Source organism: Prunus avium, chromosome 6, assembly GCF_965620075.1.
Source record: "Prunus avium chromosome 6, drPruAviu1.hap1.1, whole genome shotgun sequence".
Lineage (NCBI taxonomy): Eukaryota > Viridiplantae > Streptophyta > Magnoliopsida > Rosales > Rosaceae > Prunus > Prunus avium.
In genome coordinates this window covers 27,546,229-27,570,081 of record NC_142289.1, presented here as the reverse complement: position 1 = coordinate 27,570,081, position 23,853 = coordinate 27,546,229, and the positions used below count along the sequence as shown (strand labels likewise).

The window sequence follows — 23,853 nt, the reverse complement described above, 5'->3', positions numbered from 1 at the left end:
GGGCGCAGCAATCAGTAGTCTTGGAGATGAACCTGGTGAGGGCCGCGACGCGTCCGGTAAGGCTATGAATATCCTTGACTGTCTTTAGTGCATTCATGTCCAGGATGGCTTGAATTTTTTCTGGATTAGCTTCAATACCCCGCTGGTTGATCATGAAGCCAAGGAATTTTCCCAAACCGACGCCGAAGGCACACTTCGTGGGGTTGAGTCTCATGTTGTACTGCTTTAGGATTGCGAACATGGCAGATAGGTTAGGAATGTGTTGGTCAGCGGTGCAACTTTTGACTAGCATGTCATCGACATAAACTTTCATAGTGTTGCCAATCAGTGGGGCGAAGAGGTTGTTTACAAGGCGCTGATAAGTAGCTTTGGCGTTTTTGAGGCCGAAGGGCATTACCTTGTAGCAATAGAGGCCATAGTCGGTAATGAATGATGTGTGGGACTGATCGTCAGGGTGCATGAAGATCTGGTTATACCCCGAGTAGGAAGGAAAGTCTTGGGTCTTCAGCAGGGAAGAAGGTGCAGGCCTTCGGTAACTAAGGAACCAGCAGAAGGTAAGGGGAAGAAGCAGTTGTTAAGCTTCGGACACCGGTGTGGTGCCTGCCGAAGTCTCTCCGATGTTGAAGTCAGATATATGTGGTAATTTTGACAGAGTAACAGTAAATGTGAGAAATTAGTTACCCTTTTTACTCGGGTATTGTTCCCTATTTATAAGGAGGTGAAAATGAGAGTCTTGCACAAAGTTTTGATGTGGGACTTGTGCAAGTTGCCGTGGTGATGACACGTGTCCTTGGAGATTAGGTTCGGCAGTCAGAAGCTTCGACAGGTGACTACCGCTTCGGAAGAGTGTTTTCCTTCAGCATGTCTGAAGGTGATGACGTCAGTCATTTTCTAGGGATTTGTCTGTATGTCCCTTTGGGGGAGAAGACGTGTCTGCCTTAGTGCAAGTCATTTTTATGCTGGATATGCTCGGTTGATTATGGTGTAAACAAAGTTTGTTGATCAGCTGGTCAATAACAGGAATGGTAGAGCGTGCTTATGAGTTTATTACAAAGATGCCAATTCGTCCAACATTTTCCATTTGGGGGGAACTTCTAGGGGCTTGCAAAATGTATAGGAAGACAGAATTGATGAGGGTTGCAGCTGATAAGTTATTTGAATTTGATCCTAAAGACTCTGGCAACCACGTGGTACTTTCTAATATGTTTGCAAATGCTGGCAGGTGCGAAAAATGCTTACCCAATGTATAACTTTGATGGTAGATTCATCATTTTCAATTCCATTAGCATCTGTATGTTGCATAAGCAATTTATCCCCAGAATCCTAAGAGGCTAGAAGCTATGGTTTTGAAGCTATGATGTAGGAGCCATAGAGGCATTGCAGGTGGGAAGAGGCCACTCTTATGAGAAAGGAGATGAAAGATGTCGGGATCAAGAAAGGTGCAGGCTACAGTTAGATCGCCGTCAAGAATGCAGTCCACGTCTTCCAAGCGGACACCTCCCATGAAAGGATTATTGGTAGGGATTATTGGTGATGAATTGATACCTTCTAACCATTATTTATGTCATTATTATTCTGTCCAAAAAAATTAGATAAAATATTGTAGATTTGCAATGCTCGATTGGTACTTAGCTACAATATAAAATAACAGGTGAATAATCATTTAGCCTAGTAGCATCTAGTTTTTACAGTACTGAATAACAGGTGGATATTTGTTGACTTGCTTTCTCTCGTTTGTCTTTTGACATATGTAGCTAATTTATGATGCTTAATCACTTAGCAAAAGCTCTATTTCAAGTTTCCAATCAAGTTTTTGGCAGCAACCATCGATTCAGGAGCTAGCTATAGCTTTCTCTTTGTCAAAGTGATTTTTGATGTTCATCTTTTAATTTTCCTTTTATTTATCAGAGAAGGGCCTTTCTTTATTCATTGATCTTCTTGTTTAGTGCAGTTTTTCCACTACCCAGGTAATTATTCTAGGCTTTGTTTGTTATACGTTTTTAATTTTTACTTCAGTTTCTCTCTAAACTTATATGGTTTAATTTGTTTTTTCGTTTTTGATGGGCATCTGCAGTGCTTGGTTTATAAGCTTTTTTTAAAATGTTAATACTTAATTGTAATATTATATGCTTTGAGCATTTTTGGGTTGTATGCAGGAAGGCAAAGTTTGTGGCTTTGGGTAAAGTGAAGCTTTAGTCACTCCTTGTCTGCTGCTTTATTGAAGTTGTAAGAAAGACCATGGCAAGGACACGATCTTCAGTTTGTAAGAGAACAAGACTAGGCCTGGGTACGGTTCGGGTCGGTTCAAAATTTGGGCGACCCGTGGGCCGAACCGATGAAGGCTTCGGTTCTCGGATCGGGTCGGGTCTAAATGAAAACCCGAAAATGGGCCGAACCGGAAATGAATTCGGTTCTCGGGTCGGTTCAGCCTTGTGATCGGTTTGGGCTTGAGCCCAATTTTACATTTTCAAAAGCCCAAATTAAATTAAATTTCAGCCAAAAAAAGCCCAAATCGAATTCTCTTTCAGCCAAAACCCTTTTTTTGTTGTCAAATTGACAAAACCTAATAAATTCTTATTAACAAGCCCAAATCACATTTTTACTTCTCTTTCAAATCCTAAAATTATGCAAATTAAACCTATAAAAATCCATCATTCCAATCTAAGTTTCTAAACAACTAAATGAATCCCACATTTACACAATCATCAACTAAGTAAGGAAAGAAAATATAACGTCTTACAATCATTACAAAAAATAACTTACAAATAAAACAAGCAATTTAAATGAAACTTATGAAATATTACAACCCATCACAAAAATACACATAAAGTCTAAAGATAATATCCTTGCAAAAAATCAGCTGCATCCATTCTTCCAAAAGCCTTAACAAAGCAACCTACATAACACTTAAAAGAATTAACACAAAGTTTCACCATAAACAAATCAGCAGCAGAGATGCTAAACAACTGTGAATGAAAACAAAAATAGGGTTAGGTTATGAACAAAATATAAACAGAGATCAAAGAAATATCAAAAGAAGGTTGTCAAAAAGGCAGTACTTCTACCCAAAATTGTTCAGAATCAATACTCACACAAAGCAGTCTTATGAAAAAGGTTTCAGTTACCCAATATTGAATTCAATCCCAAAGTACAAGCCTTTTGACCAAACCACCGAAAGCCCAAAGCCAATTATTAATTTATGCACCATAAACATAGCACTAGACAAATTAATAGTTTAGAACTATATCCAATATTAACAAGCTGATTTTCAAAATTTGAAGCACTGGTAATGAATTTTTTTACACCCAGCTGTTGACCAAGAACAAAACTCTGCAGAATTTTAGGAACACTTACAAGTGAAATACCAAGTAATGGAAATCAAATAAGAACCACCAAGAAAGTACAACAGACCAAACCTTATCTCTGCAGGGAAGATAGAGAAGAAAGAAAGCAGTTTTCAATGCAATATTATATTGTACTTTGTTTTAGTGAGAGAAAAATGCTAACTACTGGTTTAGATTTAGAATGTCTATTTCTCAGGTTTGGCTCTTTGCACTTCCATGAGGCATACGGGAGTTTTTTGAGTCATTCACATATACAGTACAGTCAAGAACCATGGAAGAGGTTTGGAAAGACATCAATCTTGCCTCTCTCTCTGAGACCACCCCAAACAGGAAATCATCACCATCACTTTAACCCCAAAGTTTCACAAAAAAAATAGAACAGATAAGAGAGAGAGAGAGAGAGAGAGAGAGAGAGAGAGAGAGAGAGAAGCTGACCTGCGTGCAGTGATGGAGGCGGCGCGGTGGCTGATCGACTGAGAGTGAGAGGATCGGAGATCTGAGGTGGGTCGAGAGAGAGAGAGGCGCGCCGCAGCCTCTTAGTCTTAGGTCAAAAACAAAACGAAAAATTAAAACAGAAGAGAGAAGAGAAGACTGAGTGAAAGAGAAGTGAGGAGGGTTACTGGAAAAAAAAAAAGGTGAGGGATCTGCTGCAAGCAGTCTCACATGAATATATTTTTGACCAATCACACGACGCCATGTGTAATATATATAGATTTATTTATTTATTTAATTATGTACCGGTTCGGTTCAGGTCCTCCGGTTCTGAAAAAATTAGACCCGAGAGCCGAACCGTGGACTTTCGGTTCGGTTCAGGTCCAAGTTTGACTTTTTCGGTTCAGTCAAAAAATACCCTTTTTCGGTTCGGTTTGGTTCGGTTCGTTCGGTTTGATCGGTTCATCGGTTTTTATGCCCACCCCTAAACAAGACTATAGAGGTCTTAAGTGCATTACTATGTTGGAAGAGAAGTTAAGGAGAATAATAGTCTCCTCCTATATTGAGAGAAGGAACAAAACAGAGAGTTCAAGAAATGGCTCCAATTTTTTTTTTTTCCCTTAAGCTTTCTCCTTCTTTATTATGCTTTGAGTGCTTTAGTTACATAAAAAAAAAACTCCAACGCTTTTGCTCTAGTTATTATTTTTTATAATTTTTTTCCTGAATTAATTGTTTATTGTCATGTAAATGGTGAATTGTAGGATTGGTAGAGCTGTACTATAATGGCACCCATGGTGTAGACATTGAAGGTCCAGCAGAAGTTCGCAACGAATGGGAAATATTTATAACCACATGTAGTTCCTTTATTTATAAGTATAGGTTAATGCTATGGATATGGTATATTTTGTATGGATATAGTAGGAATCAAGATTGGTAACTATGTAATTACTATTGAATATTCAAGTTTTATATGAAAGAAACAATTTTTTAGTATATATAATGGTGTGGATAATAGCAGATTTGGACCTGAATTTATTGCTTAGAAAATATTGTGGTTGTTTTTCTAGTTAAAATCGTTCTATAGAACCATTGGGGAAAGAAAAAAAAAACTAAAATCTAAAATCACTACGTTAGTTTTACATATGATACACGACAGTTTTTTCACAAACAACTAATAAGCGACAGTTCTTTTTAAACAACCGCCGTCTTTACCTATAAATGATGACAGTTTTATAAACCTTCGTCTTTTCCCATAAATAATGACGGTTATCAACAAAAAAAACTGTCATATTTACATTAGAACATCAACGGTTTTACTAAAAACTATTGTCTTTGCAGATAAACAACGACGGTGAAAAGCCATCATAGTTTGATACTCCAAAAGATGGCGGTTGATTTAATGACTGTTTTCAAAGCATCACAACGATGGTGAATCACAGTTGTCTATTTCATTTTTTTATAGTAGTGTTCAAAACTGATTGTTACATTTTCATCCTCATATTTGTTTTTGAATACGTCACTGAATTTCTTCTTTTTCTGTATTCCATGTTTAGGTACAATAAGATTAAGCCAACCATAAGTTAATCTAAAATCAAATCATATTAACTACAAGAGTTTTTTGGAACATGAAACTCCGGTAAGACATACATATGAAATTCAATCTTCTGTAAGGATGGAAATTTAATTACCTCCTACTTTCATTCTATCATTTGGAATTTTTTTACAAATATTTGGCGTCTATATAGCATTATTATACATACATAAAAATAAAAATATTGAAATAGGGATATGATTTGAATTTTTCAATACTTCTTAAGGAAGCTTTTGAACCATTGTGCCGAGAGTTTTGGGTGCCTTTTCAACTTGTCATTGTAATCTACATAGGTGATACCAAATCGAACATTGTATCCAGAACTCCATTCAAAGTTGTCTAGCAATGACCACGGAAAATATCCCTTCACTTTGACACCATTTCTAAAAAGAAATAAGAAACATGAAAAAGTTAAATGTATTGATGTTAATCAAATGAATCAATAATTCAAATATAAGGAGGCTAGACTATATATATACTTAATTAATTAGTTAATGAGCACTTACTGAATTGCACTTTGAACATAATAGAGATGACGATTGTAGTAGTCAACTCTATGGGTATCATTAAGGGCTTCCGCAAGTGATAATTTGGGATCATTGGACTCATCCACACCTACAATGTAATTTTTTATTATGTAGTCTTTGTAGCACTTACGCATGTTTTACACCAAATATATGTGAAACATGATTATGCAATTATTAAGGCTAGAAATAATTACCATTCTCAGTAACGTAAATGAGTGGATCATGATACTTCTTCTTTGTGTAGAGTAAAAGATCTTGAATTCCTCTTGGATAAACATTTAGCCAGTTCGAAGCACCCTGCACTCTCATTTGAAGATATTGTTGAGATTGTTAGGATTTACATTTGTATGTGGAAAACAAATAATCGTCCAAATTATAAGCAATTAATTTAGTGCTTTGATGTGTACCTTTGGACCAATAGGGACCCCGTCACGTTCAGCTGCCACAACACATATGAATGTTAAAATCTATTTAGTATGTGAAATTTAATTGCTTGAGGTAAGTTCTTAATTTCTACTCACATGAAAGATTAACACGAGCATCTGTTATGTAGCTTGCATATACAGAGTTATTCTGAGGTGCATCACTTGCATAGTAACCAGCATAATAATTTAGTCCAAGAAAATCAAATGACCCAATCAACAACTTTGATTGTTGTTCTGTGAATTTTGGTAATCGACTTCCAACAAAAGACATGCTTTGTGGATAGTCACCACTTGTCAATGGCTCCGCAAACCTACAAGAACGTGAAAATTTCAAATATTAACTTGATAGTTCCTAATGTACTACTGGCTAGTAAGTAGTAAATATTATATTCATAAGTAAATTAATATGCACTTGCCATCCAAACATAAAATCCAAAGCTCGTAATGCAGCATTTTTATCTTTCGTTTCTTCCGATAGGGGTACAAACCAATGTGACACTAGTGTTATCCCTATCACTCCTTTTTGAGATGCCTACACAAGAACATTAAGTTTGATTGATTTAGAGTCACAAAAATTTAAAGTAGTCGCTCTCATGTTACCGATTGGAATCCAATATTCTGACAAAACAATAACTAATTAATTGCACCTGATATTTATTCTTGTACAATTTTACCGCAGTTGCATGCGCAAGGAGTAGGTGGTGTGTTACCAAGTATGGTTCAATAGATGAATCTCCGCCAGTGCAGTTTTGTTGCTGCCAAGCAGAGCAACGTCCAGGTGCAAATGACCCAATTCCATAACCATAGTTACTAAAGGTATATGGTTCATTCAACGTGGTCCAATGCTTTACTCTATCACCGAATTCCTTGTAACAAAGTTCTGCATAGTCTTGAAAATGATGGCTGTGTATACACAATTGAAAATGTATATGTTATAATTCTATTTATTTAATAAATTATCAATATTATTCAGAGGATAAAATTTATTCACTTACATAATACGAGGGCTTAAAAAACCACCGTATTCTTCTTCTAAAGTTTGGGGAAGATCCCAATGAAAGAGTGTCACAAATGGCGTCAGACCTATAATATGGTGAATTAAAATGTTTCGATTAAATGATTTGTTTATGAGTGCATGTAATTGTTATCGTATTGATGATTGATCATGGAAGGTGGGATGACTCACCATTGTGTAGGAGCTCATTGATGAGATTGTTGTAATATTTGATTCCTTCCTTATTCACGCCTCCACTTAACTTTCCATCTAAGAATTAAAACAAAATCAGAAAATACAAAAAATAAGCGAATCGTTATACAGGTTTAAAAAAGTTGGAATATATGTTATGGGCCTTGAACTTCGACCTCTATATAATATAGTTGTTTCAATTATTTCAATTCAATCTTTTAATTGAAAACAAAATTTTGGTTTATATTGTACAATAGACAACATGAACACATTATTTAAGTTAAAACAATGAAGGCAGAAATATTGACGATTGGTCACAAATCAAATGTGAGGATGTAGATGAACTTACTTGGTAACAATCTGGACCATGAAATAGAGAACCTATACGCATCCCACCCCATATTCTTCATAATCCCCACATCTTCCTACAATATGTAACAATAAAACATGTCATCAGGAAAGAAAAAAAAAGCTAAAACTTAAGGATGCCGTATTCAATGTTGTGTTTTTTTCATGCTTCAAAATTTCATATCTCCACATTGGGCTCTTCCAAAAAAAAAGGGTCTTGAGGATAAAATTATGTGACTGGTGTACCTTATAACGGTGATATTGATCCACAGCGATATCTCCATTGCTCCTATTAGTAATCCTTTCTGCAATTAATCACAAAAAATGTCAATTATTTAGAGCATAAAGTTCACTGAAATCATAGAATGTAAACTAATTTCTTCGTGAAAAAAGAAAAGTGGCTCGATTTTCTTATTTGATCTAATTGATGATTTGAATGGACAAACCTGGATATTTGTGGGTGTAGAGATCCCATATGCTTGGTCCTCGACCATATTCTTTTGCAGCACCTTCATACTGAAATATACACACACAAGAGAACACAATGAAGATGTCAGTATTCTTGCATTGATCCATGGTCTGAATTTGAAAGAAAACCCTAACCAATCAAAACACAAAAATTATGCATTGAAGGGTAAATTAAGGGCCAGAAGGACTTACTTGGTAAGCTGCAGAACCTATACCAAATATGAACCCCTCTGGAAAACTGCTCCTATTGAGAGAAGCAGTGTCATAATTAGTGGGTGTAGCTCCGATATCAGCTTTGCTATTTGTCAATGCAAAGCCAATTAGAAGAACCACACCTAAGACCAAAGATCCTAATTGCAATGCCATAATACTTTTTTTGTTGGTAATCTTGATAAGTACAAGGTTGCTCTGGCTGCGAGGTTGCATGGCCTTTATATCATGGTCCAGATCTTTATCATGTAACGGATAGTAAAAAAAGGAAAAGAGAAAGAAGCAAAAAACGTCAAAAGACCAGCGAAAAGAAAGGAAAAAGGAAAAAAACGCCTTGATGGAAACCTTATATTCTGGGAAGAAAAATCGCATTAAAACTCACTGAAAGAAAAGGTAAGCAAGATATTTATCTTATTTGAAACGATCTTGAGGAATTTTGAAAGAAAAGAAAATTGCTATGAGAATTGTATGTGGAAGGCATAACTTTGACGATGAATATGAGGATAAATTAAATTACATTCGCTCTAAAGAGGATTATTTTATTAGTTCGTTCGAGGAGCCTTTTCATGTTATTCCGGAAGCCCTATTTTGTGATTCTATGAATTGGTTATGTAATTTTCCAATTCACTAATAAAGTTTTCCTCGTACCGTACATCGAGGTTCCTTAAAAGAAAAAAAAAAAGCCCTTTACTCTATTGCCTTGTAATGGAAACAACAAACATTACTTTTTGTTTTGTTTTGTTTTTTGGGTTTGGAGAGAAGGCGATATAGTATTTTATTGGAAAATCAGTAATCGGGCAATGTTGTCGGAGATTTAGCGAGTTTCTCTACACCAATGGGCTCGGTAGTCGGTCCTTATATTTGGATTGGGAACGATGTTGAGGTCCTTATATTTTTCACGTGATAATTGCTGATTCAGTGTACAGAATTCTCAAAAAAGAATGTACAGCAAATTATCTCTTGAAAACGTCAAAAGAGTAGCAAAACAAAAAAGGCCATGAATGAAATGCTACTCCTTTATGTAAAGATGAGTTTTCCATGTACGCTAGCTATATAGACTCGTTCAAGCACTGGCATCTGAAAATTATCATCAATTCTTCACGCTAGCTCTTCTTTCCTCCAAATTTCAATAACTTACTTTTGAATTCTTTTTTTTTTTCTTGTTGTTATCTCCTGGAATTTTTTATTGTTTATTTGAACTGCTTATTGAAGAAGATAGTTCGGACAAAAAAATAATATAAAAGGCTAGGTGTGCACGTCTCTATGCAGGCTTCTACCTACAAATTAACCATTCTAATTAATAACCTTCGCTCGTTCAACTTACAAAAAATAATATAAAAGGCTAGGTCACAAGTACCTGCTATGTTGTTAGATGTGCTTCAAATTACGAGCTACTACGACAGATGATACATAAAAAAAGAAAAAAATTTAGAAAAGAAAGGGTCTACTACATATTAGTACTCAAATTTTAGGAGTCGTTAAGTGATGACTTTGCAGCTTCGACGTGGCTATTTTTTGCTGTCGTGTTCGACTCATGCTGGGCTCTTTGTTTTTTTTTCATAAAAATGTCGTGGATAATTCTATTTTCCCCGCCCACTCTTGCGATAGGTGTTGAAATATGGTGTACTCTGAACCCTAATGTCGAATGTTAAACAAATCCCTAATTCCCAAACGTTATTCTCAAACCCCGATTTCTTTTCACACAGCCTTCGAAGCAAAACAATTTCGAACTGCCAAAAGCCTTCGAATTATGTCGATTGTAGGAGTAAGTGAATCTTACTGAATTTAGGGTTATCATGTCGGCTTCGAGGAAATATCGCGCCAGAATATGGTAAGTTTCAAACTACTTAAGCATGTGGGTGTGGGTTCCGTACTTTAGTGTTTTTTTTATGGGTTTGGTTTCGAACGTTAGTGTTTTTTTTATGGGTTTCCTTTTGTGTGTGTTTCGGCTATTACCTTTTCAAAAATAGGGTTTCAACTATTACCTTTTAGGCCCCGTTTGGTTCACGGAACGAATTTGACGGGAAATCATTTCCCAAGAGATGGGAAATAGAAGATTCTTTTCCCACATTTGGTAATGCTAAGAAAGTAACCGGGAGATATCACTTTATTTCAGTTCCCATGTTTGTTTTGAGTAGGAATGGAAAATAAAGTTCGTATAAATTTTCAATTATACCCATATTAAATCAAATAAAAAAAGAATGCATTTAATGATATATTGTAATTCTAAATTGTTAATGGGCACAAAATGGTCATGAAAAATGTTTATTTAATATTGGCTCATTTTCCCAACATTTCCCATGAGGAGGGAAAACAAAACCCAAGTTGGGAGGATGGCTTCACTTTCCCCCCTACTTTCCCATGGGCCAGGCAATGATTTCCCATGCCTGGATTTTCCATCCCCAAGTCTCCTTTCCTATGAACCAAACGGGGCCTTAGGGTTTGGGGTTTCTTTTTATAATGAAGGACACTTTGCTTGGTTGGTAAAGTAGTCAATGTAGAAAGTTAGGTTAGGCATTCATGTAGGACAAATTATAGGCTTGTTCCTATGAAGGAAATTTAGAAAAGGAACAAAATTCAAAATCAGAAAATTGGGGTTCAAATACAGAAAATCATGCTTGAGCATCAATGGTACTAGGAAAAGAAGGAAGGCGTATTGCTGTGATTTTCTGATTGATTGAGGAAGTTTGAAGCAATTATGGATTCTATCAAGATTTATGTTTAATTTAATGTTTAATTTTATATTTTTAGAATAATTTATCTATCAGGATATTATTTTCTTGATATGATTTTACTTAAGAATATTTTGGGAAACTTTTGTTATTTCCTTTTTGTTTTCTAATTAACTTTCCTCTTTATAAAAGGAAGGCGTTGGGGCATCCTAAAAAATTTAGTTTATTATCAATCAAATACCTTTGAGTTTTACTCAATTTTCTGGTAGATTCCAATTTGTTAGTGGATTTCGACATTGTTACTTTAGGGTTATCGGTCAATCTCCCTATCCTTTTATATCTTGATGCATCAGTTGGTATCAGAGCCACGTTTTCCCTAGCTTGAGGTGCCTTCAATGGCTCATCCAAACAAAGAAGATTGGACCTATGGTGACGAGGAACCAATCACTCTCAACAAATTTGATGTTGCAGTTGTTCCATACTTCGTGGGGATTGACTGCATTGAAGGCTTTCTCCAATGGGTTGCAGACATAGAGGAAATATTTGATTCAATAATGATCGCAGAAGAGTAAATGGTGAAAATTGTTGCGTCCCGTTTAGAAGACAATGTCGCTTCTTGGTGGGATCAGATGCAAAAATTTGGGAAAAAATAAGGTAATCCTATAAGTTCTTGGCGTTGGATGAAGAGACTTTTGGTGAAAAAAATCTTTCATTTTGAATTTGATATATATTTATTAAGGAATGGTTACAGGATTGTTCAACCCAATATCACGGTGAGTCAAGAAAAGATGGAGGAAGATGTCAAACAAAAAGAAACTTTGATGGATGTTGAATTAATTGATGATATAGTAACCCACAAGATGGAGGAAGAGATTAAAGAAAAACAATAGATTACGCCAATTGAAACTCCTGTTGTTGTTGAAGATTTCCCAAAAGATGAAGAACAACAATTGGATTCCAAAAAGATGAAGAACAACAATTGGATTCCTTTGAAATTAAAGGTATGGATAAATATGAAGTTGGAGAGGAAAATAATTCATACAAGGAGTTTGATTCTCAACTCACATATTCTAATCTTGTTTATGGAATTAATTATATGATTATTCCATCCAAGTATGAGCAAGTTCAGATGCCACAAATTGAAGAGCATATATACACATCAAGTACTGGAGGTCGAGTTCTTTACAAGTGAAGGGGCTTGATGTAGGAAAAATTATAGGCTTGTTCCTACAAAGGAAATTTAGAAAAGGAACATAATTCAAAATCAGAAAATTGGGGTTCAAATATGAAAAATCATGTTTGAGCATCAATTATGGCCCTAGGAAAAGAAGGAAGACGTATCTTTGGGATTTTCTGATTGATTGAGAAAGTTTGAAGCAATTATGGATTAAGTCAAGATTTATATTTACTTTAATGCTTTATTTTATATTTTTAGAATAAGTTATCTATCATGATATTATTTTCCTAATATGATTTTACTTAGGAATATTTTGGGAAACTTTTGTTATTTTCTTTTTATTTTCTAATTAACTTTACATGCAAGTCCAGGGTTTTCTCTTGTATAAAAAGGAATGGGTTCGGGGCATCCTGAAAATTCAGTTTATTATCAATCGAATACCTATGAGTTTTACTCAATTATATGGTGGATTCCAGTTAGTTGGTGGATTTCGACATTGTTACTTTAAGGGGTGCATCAGATGGTGAAGATAATGGAAGAAGGTTCCAAGAATACAATCTTGAAACTGACAGCAATAATCTAATTTTTAAACTAAGAATGATGTTTGTAGATTTCCATGTGTTTAGAGAGGCACTCAGAACTTACTCACTGAAGTATGGACACAAAATGTGGTATAAAAGAAATGCAAGGTTCAAGCTAAAGGCACTTTGTAGAACCAAGCATTGCCCTTGGAACATATATGCCTCGAGCAAGTCATCTGATGATAAAACATTGATTGTTAAGATCTACAATCCTAACCATACACGTGTATGAGTATGGGATAACAACCTAGCAACTGTACATTAGCTCACTAAACATTCATGGACAGAGTCCAATCTAATCCTTCAATTCCTCCACATCAAGGATGCTGCTTTAAAGGAGTGCGTAGGGGCGGCTTCACACATGAAAGCACATAGAGCCAAAAGATTAGCTAGGGTAATGTGGCTTTCGAGTATACAAAGCTTTGGGATTATTGCGAAGAAGGAGCAACATAGGAACAACCATCAAAATTAAGTGTGAATTTAATGGAAATTAAGTGACCTGTGCTTGCATTCTCCTTGCAAATTAAGTGCTTTCCTCCTCTCCTCTTCAAGGGGGGGAGGGGAGTGAAAATGATATGTTTCTATTTTTCATGAAGATATTGGCTATTTCTTGGCTCTGACAACCCCTTCTCTTCAGTAGGGAAAGGGGGAATGAAGAGAAGTTTCCACTAAATTAGGAGGGATTCTCTTTTGTCATTCCTTTGTCATTGCCGATGTTGTTATTGTGTTTTGATTCGTCTCTTCAATATAAAAAAACCCTAACCCTAAACACTACCTATTTTCCGCCGCCGTCGTCTACCTTATTACAGCTGCCTTTGGCGCCATCCTGCCATTCATCACCATGCCGAATGTTGATGCCTTTATTTCTTCACTTCCTTATGGTTCTGCTTCACCTACTGTTAGATATATGCCCTAGAAGCCAATATAAAATGGATAATTCTAAGGAAATATAATATAATAATCAAATGGGCAAGAACGTTGCTTTAGATACATGACGTACACAAAGTAACAAGTCCATGGATTAAGATATAAATGGAAAGTGGTCTAAAGAAGTTAGATGCACGAGACCTTTCCATACATATAATTGGACAATGGTGACCCGCAAAGACTAGTACACATTATGTCTGCTCAATTGGGAGGATGACTAGTCTCAAGTCATTCGTGTAGAGACACTGAGACAGATGTGTAGATTCTCTATAGAAGATGGAGTTCACTAAACGCGATCAACTCTAGAATTCTTGTATGCAAGTCTTACTCACAAGTGTCAAACAAATAATTCTAAGTTGTAATAATGCAAATTAATCCTTAGACCTGAGACATCACAGTTGTCTTATGTATATGTTGTTTCACTTTGAGAGCACTATATAGTCGTATCAAAATGATGTGACTTAAAGGTATTCCTCAGGATTCTCAGCGTGTACGCAAAGACAGGTGAATGTACAACAAGGAATCTTTGCTCTTAGTAAGAAGAGAGAATACTCTAAAGATATGATTCGTGAATCTTTGGCCAAAGTATTGGATGGAAATTGAAAGAAGAACGTTTGCAATTTCATCAAATTGAATCATATAATCTAGAGATGTCATATTTGGGATTTTGACACAAGTTTACCATATCCCGAGAATATGACGTAGAGTATTAAATTAGAGAATGATCAAATTGCATTGTACTCACAAACTGACTAGGTTCTCTAAATGAATTCTTTTTAGCTCGGGTAGCCATGACATACTGCTTGGTGTCACTCATGGCTTATGGAAGCCCTGTAAGGACTAATTATAATTAGCCTTCACCAATAGGGAGAATTGTATGGAGGGATACAATTCACACTTGATTCAAAGTGAATCATTCATACCCACTGCCTCACTAATTAGAATATATAAGATCGCACACCGAAAAGAAATCGATTGGGAAATTAAGAAGAGAATGAATGATTTTGTGACTTGGTCAAAGTCAATGTGAGTGACTTAACACTTGACACGGTGCAAAGGTCAAAGTCAAAAGTCAAATGATAAAGGTCAAACAGTTGACCTAACACTTGACACGGTCAACTAAGGATGACCGGGACCAACACTCGTTAGACAAGTGAGTGACTGAATTAGTCAAGTCACTAGAGTAATTAAATTGATTAGATTAATTTAATTATTCAATTAAAGTTATGAAACTTTAATTAAAGGTCCCTTATGACTTGGAAATTCAAAAGGGATTTGACCATATGGACTTAGGCACATATGTGACACATTATAGGATTAATGTGTTGGACCAAGATAGCAAAAGCTGACACACAAAAGGGGGGTGTGGCTACACTAGGGTTTAGGGGCATTTTTGTCACCCTTGTGACATTTTTGATCCTATAAGTGTGTAGCTATGGAATCCTATCATCCTAGGGTTTTCACGTTGGTGAAATTGGAAGAGAGAAAACATCAAGCTCTCTCTCCCTAACCCCTTCAATCTATCACATCAAGTGAGGGTGCTAGCACCACTCTTCACTTGTTGTCTACTCATTCTCTCATCCCATTCAATCCTTGGTGAAGAGCTTTATGGAGGTGCATATCTTTGTATCTATTTGGAGAGCTACAAGGTGGAGAATCAACATCAAAGGGAGAGCCAACAACAAAGGGACCACTCCCTCTACTTGAATACCATTCTTGGTTTCAAAATTCGCTCCAAGGGTATGAACATCTTATCTTTCTCTCAAATAGGATTTAGAGAGTCTTTGGTGCACACTTTCATAGACTTATAAAGATTGGGACCAAATGAGACTTGCATGAATCCCTAGTTTATTTAATGCTTCCGCTCTTACTTTGATTTCATATTAGATATGGCTTGCTAGGTGATTTATACTCTCAAAGTTTGGTTGTATAGTTTTTAGAAATCTCTACACAACACGATTCCACAATATTCCCTTCACCTACTACTTCTCCTACCCCTATTTTGATGGTTCATACTGAATCGTCCACCAACCTACTCTTGGAATTCAAATTGAATGGATCCAACTATGTGATTTGGGCTTCGATGATCGAACTTTATGCTACTTCACATGGAAATTTGGGTTACCTAACTCGTGACTCTGATGCCCAGATTAAAAATATCCATAATTTGGAAAGTGGAAAATTGATGATGCTACCGTGAAAAGTTGGATGATGTGCGCTATGGAACCTAGTTTGTTGAATATGTTTCATACTTACCTACTGCTATGCTCACAAGATTTCTGTGTTCTACCTTACCTACTCCCGTGCTCACAAGGTTTCTGTGTTCTGCCTTATCTACTGTCGTGCTCACAGGGTTTATGTGTTCTGCCTTACTTACTGCCTTACTTATTGCCCTGCTTACAAGGTTTCTGTGTTCTACCTTACCTACTGCCTTGCTCACAGGGTTTCTGTGTTCTGCCTTACCTACTGACGTGCTCATAGGGGTTTCTGTGTTCTACTTTTATGTGTGCTTCTATGTGCCCAATTTGTTAGGGTTTGCCAGTTGTTTAACTCATGGTTTATGACAAGGCTTTCTCTATAGTTGTTCGATTGGTCAATGTCGAGTACAGTGCTCTATGACTCGCTTGTCACATTTGGGCATGCAAAATATCTTTACCCCAACTCGAGGGGGGAGTGTTGGCGAGCCCTTACTTAGTTAGGTTTTTGGTTCCTTACTATGTTAGGATTTTGGTGACTTACCCATTTATCTAGTCCTATTATAATTGAGATTTATTTCATATTGTAATTTATATTTATTTTCTATTGTAATTTGGATTTATTTTCTATTTTATTTAGGATTGTACTTCTTTATAAATACCTCCATATTGGAGAAGAATAAATATCTGAGCATAACTGAATATTTTCCCTACTTTGTTTGACTTTTTCTACGTATGCAAGCACATTTGAAAATTAATATCACTTCTTCATTTTCTTTCCTCCAAATTTGAAACTTACCTTTCGAAATCATTTTTTTAATATTTTTTTTAATTTCCTAGAATTTTATATGGAATCAGGGCTATTCTTAATTTTGACATGCATATGTAGAATAAATTTATTTTGTTACTGTGAAAATTTTAAATGTTAAAGCAAGATAGATTGTTGTGAGCCTCTGTAGTAATCCATGTGTTCGGCTTCTTTGTTTCTCTTTGTTTAAAGCACAAATTCTCTATTGTCTGCAAAAGATTTCTGAAAATTCTTCTTCTCATTTTGTTGTCTATTTTCCTCTTCTTATATTCCATCTCAATTTCACATCTTACCATTGTGTACAAAACCATTTGTGTGGACTCAAATCACTTAAGATTTTTTCGTCTTTGTCAATTATAAGATCAATACTCTGAAGTATTGTGGCCTTCTGCCTGCTTTCGCATCGTCACTCTAGTTTATTTCAGTTTTGTTGGTCTAGGCTTTTGCTTTGTCTTTTAGACTTGTGCTTTTGTACATGGCGTGTTCCTTGCCTTGGTTTAATGATATTATCAAACTGACCAAAAAAAAGGGCAACCTTTATGATGATCATTAACCCATCTAAGCAAGCTTATCTTGTAAAGAAAAAAACACAGAGAATAGAAACTTCTCTATGTAAAGCTTACAATTTGACCATGACTAAATAATTAGATAATTTCCAATGTGATTGATTATTTTTTTGTTAGGATTATGTTTTATGAGATTCTAACGAATAGACAGTTTGGGTCATTAAGGTTGAGCCTCAAGTCCGATTAGTTATCAATTTGCGCATATGCGCTCGTGACTCAAGCCATATATCATGAGTCGTACTGTACCCTCTAAACAATGGGCCACTAAATTTCAAAAGAAAAATTTGTCACTGTGGTATAATGGTCAAAGTACAATGGAAGTTAAACAAATTGATGAAAATTAGGAACAATCAGTCAAAGAACTACAAACAAATTAGTTTCATAATTATGAGCATGTTGACAATCATCAAAGGACTAAAAATCAATGTTTAATTTTACACGAGGGTTTAATTGAAATTTAATCTTATACAAGGACTAAAATTGAAATTATCGTATGTACACAAATTTGGAATTTAAATTTTGTACGTACATAAATTTGGAATCTCTAGAATTATTGTACATACATAAATTATTCACATTATTGAATTAAATACAAATATTGAATGACGAATATGATCTGAAGTTTTCAGTACTTCTCAAGGAAACTTTTGAACCAGTGCGCCGAGAGTTTTGGGTACCTTTTAAGCCTATCGTTGTAATCTACATAGGTAATACCAAATCGAACACTGTATCCCGAACTCCATTCAAAGTTGTCTAGCAACGTCCACGGAAAGAATCCCTTCACTTTGACACCATTGCTAAAAAGAAATTAAATATATTTATGTCAATAATATGAATCAATAACTCAAAATCTAAAACTACCATATATATATATATATATTCTAAACGAATTTGTCAATACACTTACTCAATAGAACTTTGAACATAATGAAGGTGGCGATTGTAGTAGTCAATTCTATGGGTATCATTAAGGGCTTCGACAAGTGATAATTTCGGATCATTGAACTCATCCACACCTACAATATAATACATTTTAAAATTTAGAGACTTTGTACTACTTGTGTGTGTTTTACACCAAAAATATGTGAACACATTCATCATGCAATTACTTAAGGCTAGAAATAATTACCATTTTCAGTAATGTAAATGACTGGATTGTGATACTTTTTCTTTGTGTAGAGTAAAAGATCTTGAATTCCCTGTGGATAAACATTTAGCCATTCCGAAGCACCCTGCACCCAAATTTGAAGATATTTAGATTTTTAGGAGTCACATTTGTAAGTGCAAAACGATTAATGGTCAAAATCATAAAGGCATAATCTAGTAATTTGATGTGTACCTTTGAACCGATGGAGACCCCGTTACGCTCAGCTGCCACAACACATATGAATATCAAAATCTAATTAGTCTATAAACTTAAATTGCATGAATTAAATTATGAATTTTTACTCACATGAAAGATTAATGCCAGCATCTGTTGTGTAGCTTGCATATACAGAGTTATTTTGAGGTGCATCGCTTGCATAGTAACCAGCATAGTAATTTAGTCCAAGAAAATCAAATGAACCAATTAGCAACTTGGATTGTTCTTTCGTGAATTTTGGTAATCGGCTTCCAACAAGAGATCTCATGCTTTGAGGATAGTCACCACTTGTCAATGGCTCAACAAACCTATAAGAATGTAAAAATTTCAAGCATTAACTTGACATTATATTATATATTGCTCGCTAGTAAGTAGTAAATATTATTCATAAGTAAATTCAAAATACACTTGCCATCCGAACATAAAATCCAAAGCTCGTAATGCAGCATTTTTATTTTGTTCTTCTTCTGATAGGGGCTCAAACCAATGCGACACCAGTGTTATCCCTATCACTCCATTTTGAGATGCCTGCACAAGAACATATAGTTTGTTTGTTTTAGAGTCACAAAAAAATAAAGTAGTTGCTCTTTTGTTGCAATTTAGAATCCAATATTATGACAAACAAAAAAACTAATCAATTGTACCTGATATTTATTTTTGTACAATTTTACGGCAGCTGCATGAGCAAGGAGCAGGTGGTGTGTTACCAAATATGGTTCAGTAGATGAATCTCCCCCGGTGCAGTTTAGCTGCTGCCAAGTGGAGCATCGTCCCGGCGCATGAGACCCGATTGCATAACCAAAGTTACTAAAGGTATATGGCTCATTCAGTGTGCTCCAATGCTTTACTCGATCACCAAATTCCTTATAACAAAGTTCTGCGTAATCTTGAAAATGATTGCTGTATATACACATTTCAGAATGTAAATGTCATAATTGTATTTATTAATTAAATTATTAATACGATTCAGAGGATTAATTTCTTCACTTACACAATATGAGGGCTTAAGAAACCACCATATTCGTCTTCTAAAGTTTGGGGAAGATCCCAATGGAAGAGTGTCACAAATGGCGTTAGACCTATAAATAGCATGATCAATAAAAGCGAGTTATAAGTTTGATAAAACGAATTATTTATTTATTTATTTATTTATGAGTGCATGAAACTGTTATTGTATAAATTATTGATCATGTGAGGTGGGATGACTCACCATTGCGTAAGAGCTCATTGATGACATTGTTGTAATATTTGATTCCTTCCTCATTCACTCCTCCACTTAACTTTCCATCTAATAATTAATACAAAACCAGAAAATAAAGAAATAAGTGCACCGATACAATTGAAACTGAACTTTAAAAAAGTTGGACTATATGTCAAAACTTGAACTTCGACTTCTATTTAATTTATCTTTGAAGAAAAAATTATTTTGCTTCAGTTATTTCAATTAATTATTTTAATTGAAACAAAAATCTTTGTTATATTATTCGGTGGACAACTTGGACACATTACTTAAGCTAAAATCAACATGAAGGCATAAATATTGACGATTGGTCACAACCAAATGTGAGGGTGTGGATGAACTTACTTGGTAATAATCTTGACCATGAGATAGAGAATCTATAAGCATCCCACCCCATATTCTTCATAATCCCCACATCTTCCTACAGTGCATAACAATAAAACATTTTGTGAGAAAGAGCTAAACATTATAGGGAGCTTATCTTCAATATCCTGAGTTTTCTTCATGCTTCAAAATTTAATATGTGCATATTGGGTCATGAACCTTATAGCGGTGATATTGATCAACAGCGATATCTCCATTACTGCTATCGTTAATCTTTTCTGCAATTAATCATTGAAAATTTAATTAAATATTAGAGCATAAGAGTAAAAGTAATACCATTTTGTTATTTTAACTAATTCATGATTTGATTGGACAGACCTGGATATTTGTGGGTGAAGGTATCCCAAATGCTTGGTCCTCTACCACCTTCGTTTGCAGCACCTTCATACTGAAATACACCAGAGAAACAATGAAGAAGATGTCAATTTCTTGCATGGATCGATGCTAACCAATCAGAACACAAATTAAATTAAAGCCTAGAAGAAGGAAGGACTTACTTGGTAAGATCCAGAACCTACGCCAAATATGAACCCTTCTGGAAAACTGCTCCTATTGAGAGAAGCAGTGTCAAAATGCGTGGGTGGAGCTCTAATATCTGCTTTGCTATTTGTCAATGCAAAGCCAATTAGTAGCAGCACGCCTAAGAGAAAAGATCGTAATTGCATTGCCATAACTTGAGGTTTTTTTTGTTGGTAATAATCTTGATAAGTATAAGTTGGCTCTGGCTGGCATGCTTCACGGCCTTTATATAGAGGAGGAAGTACGTGCTGCAAATGAGAACAAAACACAGATGGGCATTGAATGGGTTTGAGGGGGCAACTACGTAGAATGTCATGGTGCAAAGGGAAATGAAAACTGTCATATTTGAATGAGTTTTTGTCTCTCCTCCCCCCCCCCCCCCCCAATCCCAAAACTGAACTGCTATATTCAAACACGTAATATGCATAATGGTGCATGTGTGAGTAGAGCCGCTAAGTCTGATTTAGTCTCTTATAACCAATGGGTCAAACTGTGGAAACAAATTTGACACACAATTGTTCAAATTAAAACTCTCCGTATGTACTTGAGGTTCAGGCACTTCCTTTGGGTTGATTTATTCTTTCACTTCCTTCAGCGTAATTGTACCTACAAAAAGGATATATCGTAATAAGGAATTAGTGGCATATTTATAAATAAATAAATCTAGTTAGAAAAGTATATTCAAAAGTTTGACCATTGTCAAGAATCAAAATTTTCAACCCAAATAATTACATGAAATTGTCCTTCATGTCCAGCAATAATCTCATTTAAAAGGTCAAAATGATAGGAAAAAGAAAAAGAGATATTTAGTCATATACCCATTCTTAGCACTAATGATATAGATAAACTTTATACCATTTAATTTCTATAAACAAACCCAAAAAACCCTCGAAAAATGGCAGCCGGCCCTATTGAATTTAATTTTGATTATTAAATTACTTTGATACCCTATTGAGTCTTTTGGGCTTATTTTAAAAAATCGATGACAATTTTGTAATTTACAAGAAGTTAAAAGCCTCTTTGTTATGTTGTAAAGGAGCTTTGGGTGTGTTTCTAAAGTCTATTTCATATAGGTTTTTTTTTAAAATGTGGGATCCTATATTGGGTATAATAGTGAATTTCCCAAAGAAAAACCCCGCGAAGGAGCCTATGATGGGAAGAAAAATAACATTAAAATGCACAGAAAGAAAAGCGTAAACAAAAAGTCATTACTACATATTTATCTCATGTGATTTGATCTTGAGAGACTTGTTCAAGCAGTAGCGTATGAAAATTATCATTAATTCTCCACGTTCTTCTTTGCTCTTCAAAATGTCACTCTGTTTCAAGAAATAAATTATATATTCACAGCGGAGTCATTATCCAATAAGCTTTCCTTGAAGATGTTTCTTTTGCTAGACTTTTTCTTCTCGTAATAGCTGTACAGTCCTTTTATAGAATACTGTACATGAAGGCAAATCGTTTTGAATAATTATCCAATAAGTCACTAATTTCTTGTATGATATATCCTCTTTTGGGCATAGTTACCCCGGAAGTGAAACAATAAATCAACCAAAAGAAGCAGCCCAATGAAGAGTGTTTAAATTTTTGAAAACCCAACCAATTGCAGATGGCATTCTGATGTAGACATCAAGTAAAATTAAGTCAACGGGTGTAGCCCAATGAAAAAGGATTCTGGCTTGCAGACCAGTGGTTTTAAATTCGAATGTATGGCACCTTAATGCATATATGAGAAATCCCCAACCCTTGTAGTTTAAACTGAAAATTCTAGTTCGTTAAACAAAAAAGAAATCACATATTATGCACAAACATTTGAACAATCTACAGTGTCAACAAAACAAAATGGTCCGTCAAATTCTTTTCAAAATTTGACGCACGTGATTAATTAGGAGACTCCACCAGAATTAGCAGCTACTGTTCCATGTTTGACTATTCATTCAAATATGTAACTTTCCCTTTTTACACATGGGGAATATTTTACCTTTTTGTGGCTCTAAATCAACTAAACTTAATATTATTGTGCAAGCATCTCAAAGAGGAGTTATAAGGTTAACATTGGTGCCACACTGGTTCGTGCCCCGTTCGGAAGAAACACAAAATAAAAATGATGCGACACGAGCTTTGGATTTCATGTTTGGATGGTAAGTATATTAAGAAATTACTTATGAATTTAATATTTACCAGTTATTGGAAAGCAATACGTCAGAAAATACCAAGTTAATGCTTGAAATTTTCATGTTTTTTAAGGTTTGCAGAGCCATTGACCGATGGCGACTATCCGCAAAGCATGCGATCATTTGTTTGAAGAAAATTACGAAAATTCACTAAAGAACAATCTAGGTCTCTAAGGCCATTTCCAGCCATGGGCTATATTTGGGATATAGCCCTAAAATAATGCAAAATCCATCTCCAGTCATGGGCTAAACAAAATTTTGGCTAAATTTGGAGGGCCACATTTGGCCCTTTAGCCCTCCAATCGGGCCACATGTAGCCCAGCTTTAGAAATATGCCAAATTTGAAGTGGGACCCATACATCTGCTTTTCAACAACCACATTAACGCACATCTGCTTTTTTCTTTTAAAATAATAAATGTGGTCAGCTTTTCAAATATTTTCAAGTGTTGTTTAAAAAAAATTATAAAAAAATCTTGTTCATAACCGTTTGAGCTCAAACATTGAAACCCATTTTTTTTTTTTATAAATGTCTTCACATTTTTAAATGTTTGGTGTTGTTTAAAAAAATTATAAAAAATTTTGGGTCATGACTATTGGATGTCTCAGACCCTTGAAACCCTTCCAATTTTTTTTTTTTAATTGCCTTTGTTGGCTTTATTTTTTTAAAAAAAAAAAAATTAAAACCTAAAATTTGTCTATAAATACCTCTCCCACT

The 23,853-nt window shown here is 35.1% G+C and overlaps 2 protein-coding genes across 2 annotated transcripts; both read right to left on the bottom strand.

The window, feature by feature from the left end:
- Positions 1-5,431: 5,431 nt before the first annotated feature.
- On the bottom strand, positions 5,432-8,728 carry LOC110771941 (beta-glucosidase 12-like). The gene is made up of 13 exons (XM_021976300.2): positions 8,514-8,728; positions 8,300-8,369; positions 8,100-8,158; positions 7,855-7,930; positions 7,506-7,583; positions 7,315-7,402; positions 6,967-7,222; positions 6,736-6,851; positions 6,416-6,630; positions 6,302-6,333; positions 6,089-6,191; positions 5,874-5,982; positions 5,432-5,750 (listed from the first exon to the last, which is right to left on the bottom strand). Exons 1-13 carry the CDS (start codon positions 8,685-8,687, stop codon positions 5,579-5,581), a joined length of 1,548 nt encoding a protein of 515 aa, XP_021831992.1. The 5' UTR covers positions 8,688-8,728; the 3' UTR covers positions 5,432-5,578.
- A 9,179-nt stretch (positions 8,729-17,907) lies between these two features.
- LOC110771942 (beta-glucosidase 12-like) lies at positions 17,908-21,219 on the bottom strand. The gene is made up of 13 exons (XM_088254160.1): positions 20,942-21,219; positions 20,763-20,832; positions 20,604-20,662; positions 20,406-20,481; positions 20,031-20,108; positions 19,812-19,899; positions 19,465-19,720; positions 19,233-19,348; positions 18,911-19,128; positions 18,797-18,828; positions 18,587-18,689; positions 18,365-18,473; positions 17,908-18,254 (listed from the first exon to the last, which is right to left on the bottom strand). The coding sequence occupies exons 1-13, from the start codon at positions 21,113-21,115 to the stop codon at positions 18,083-18,085; spliced, it is 1,551 nt and encodes a 516-aa protein (XP_088110286.1). The 5' UTR covers positions 21,116-21,219; the 3' UTR covers positions 17,908-18,082.
- Positions 21,220-23,853: the final 2,634 nt, after the last annotated feature.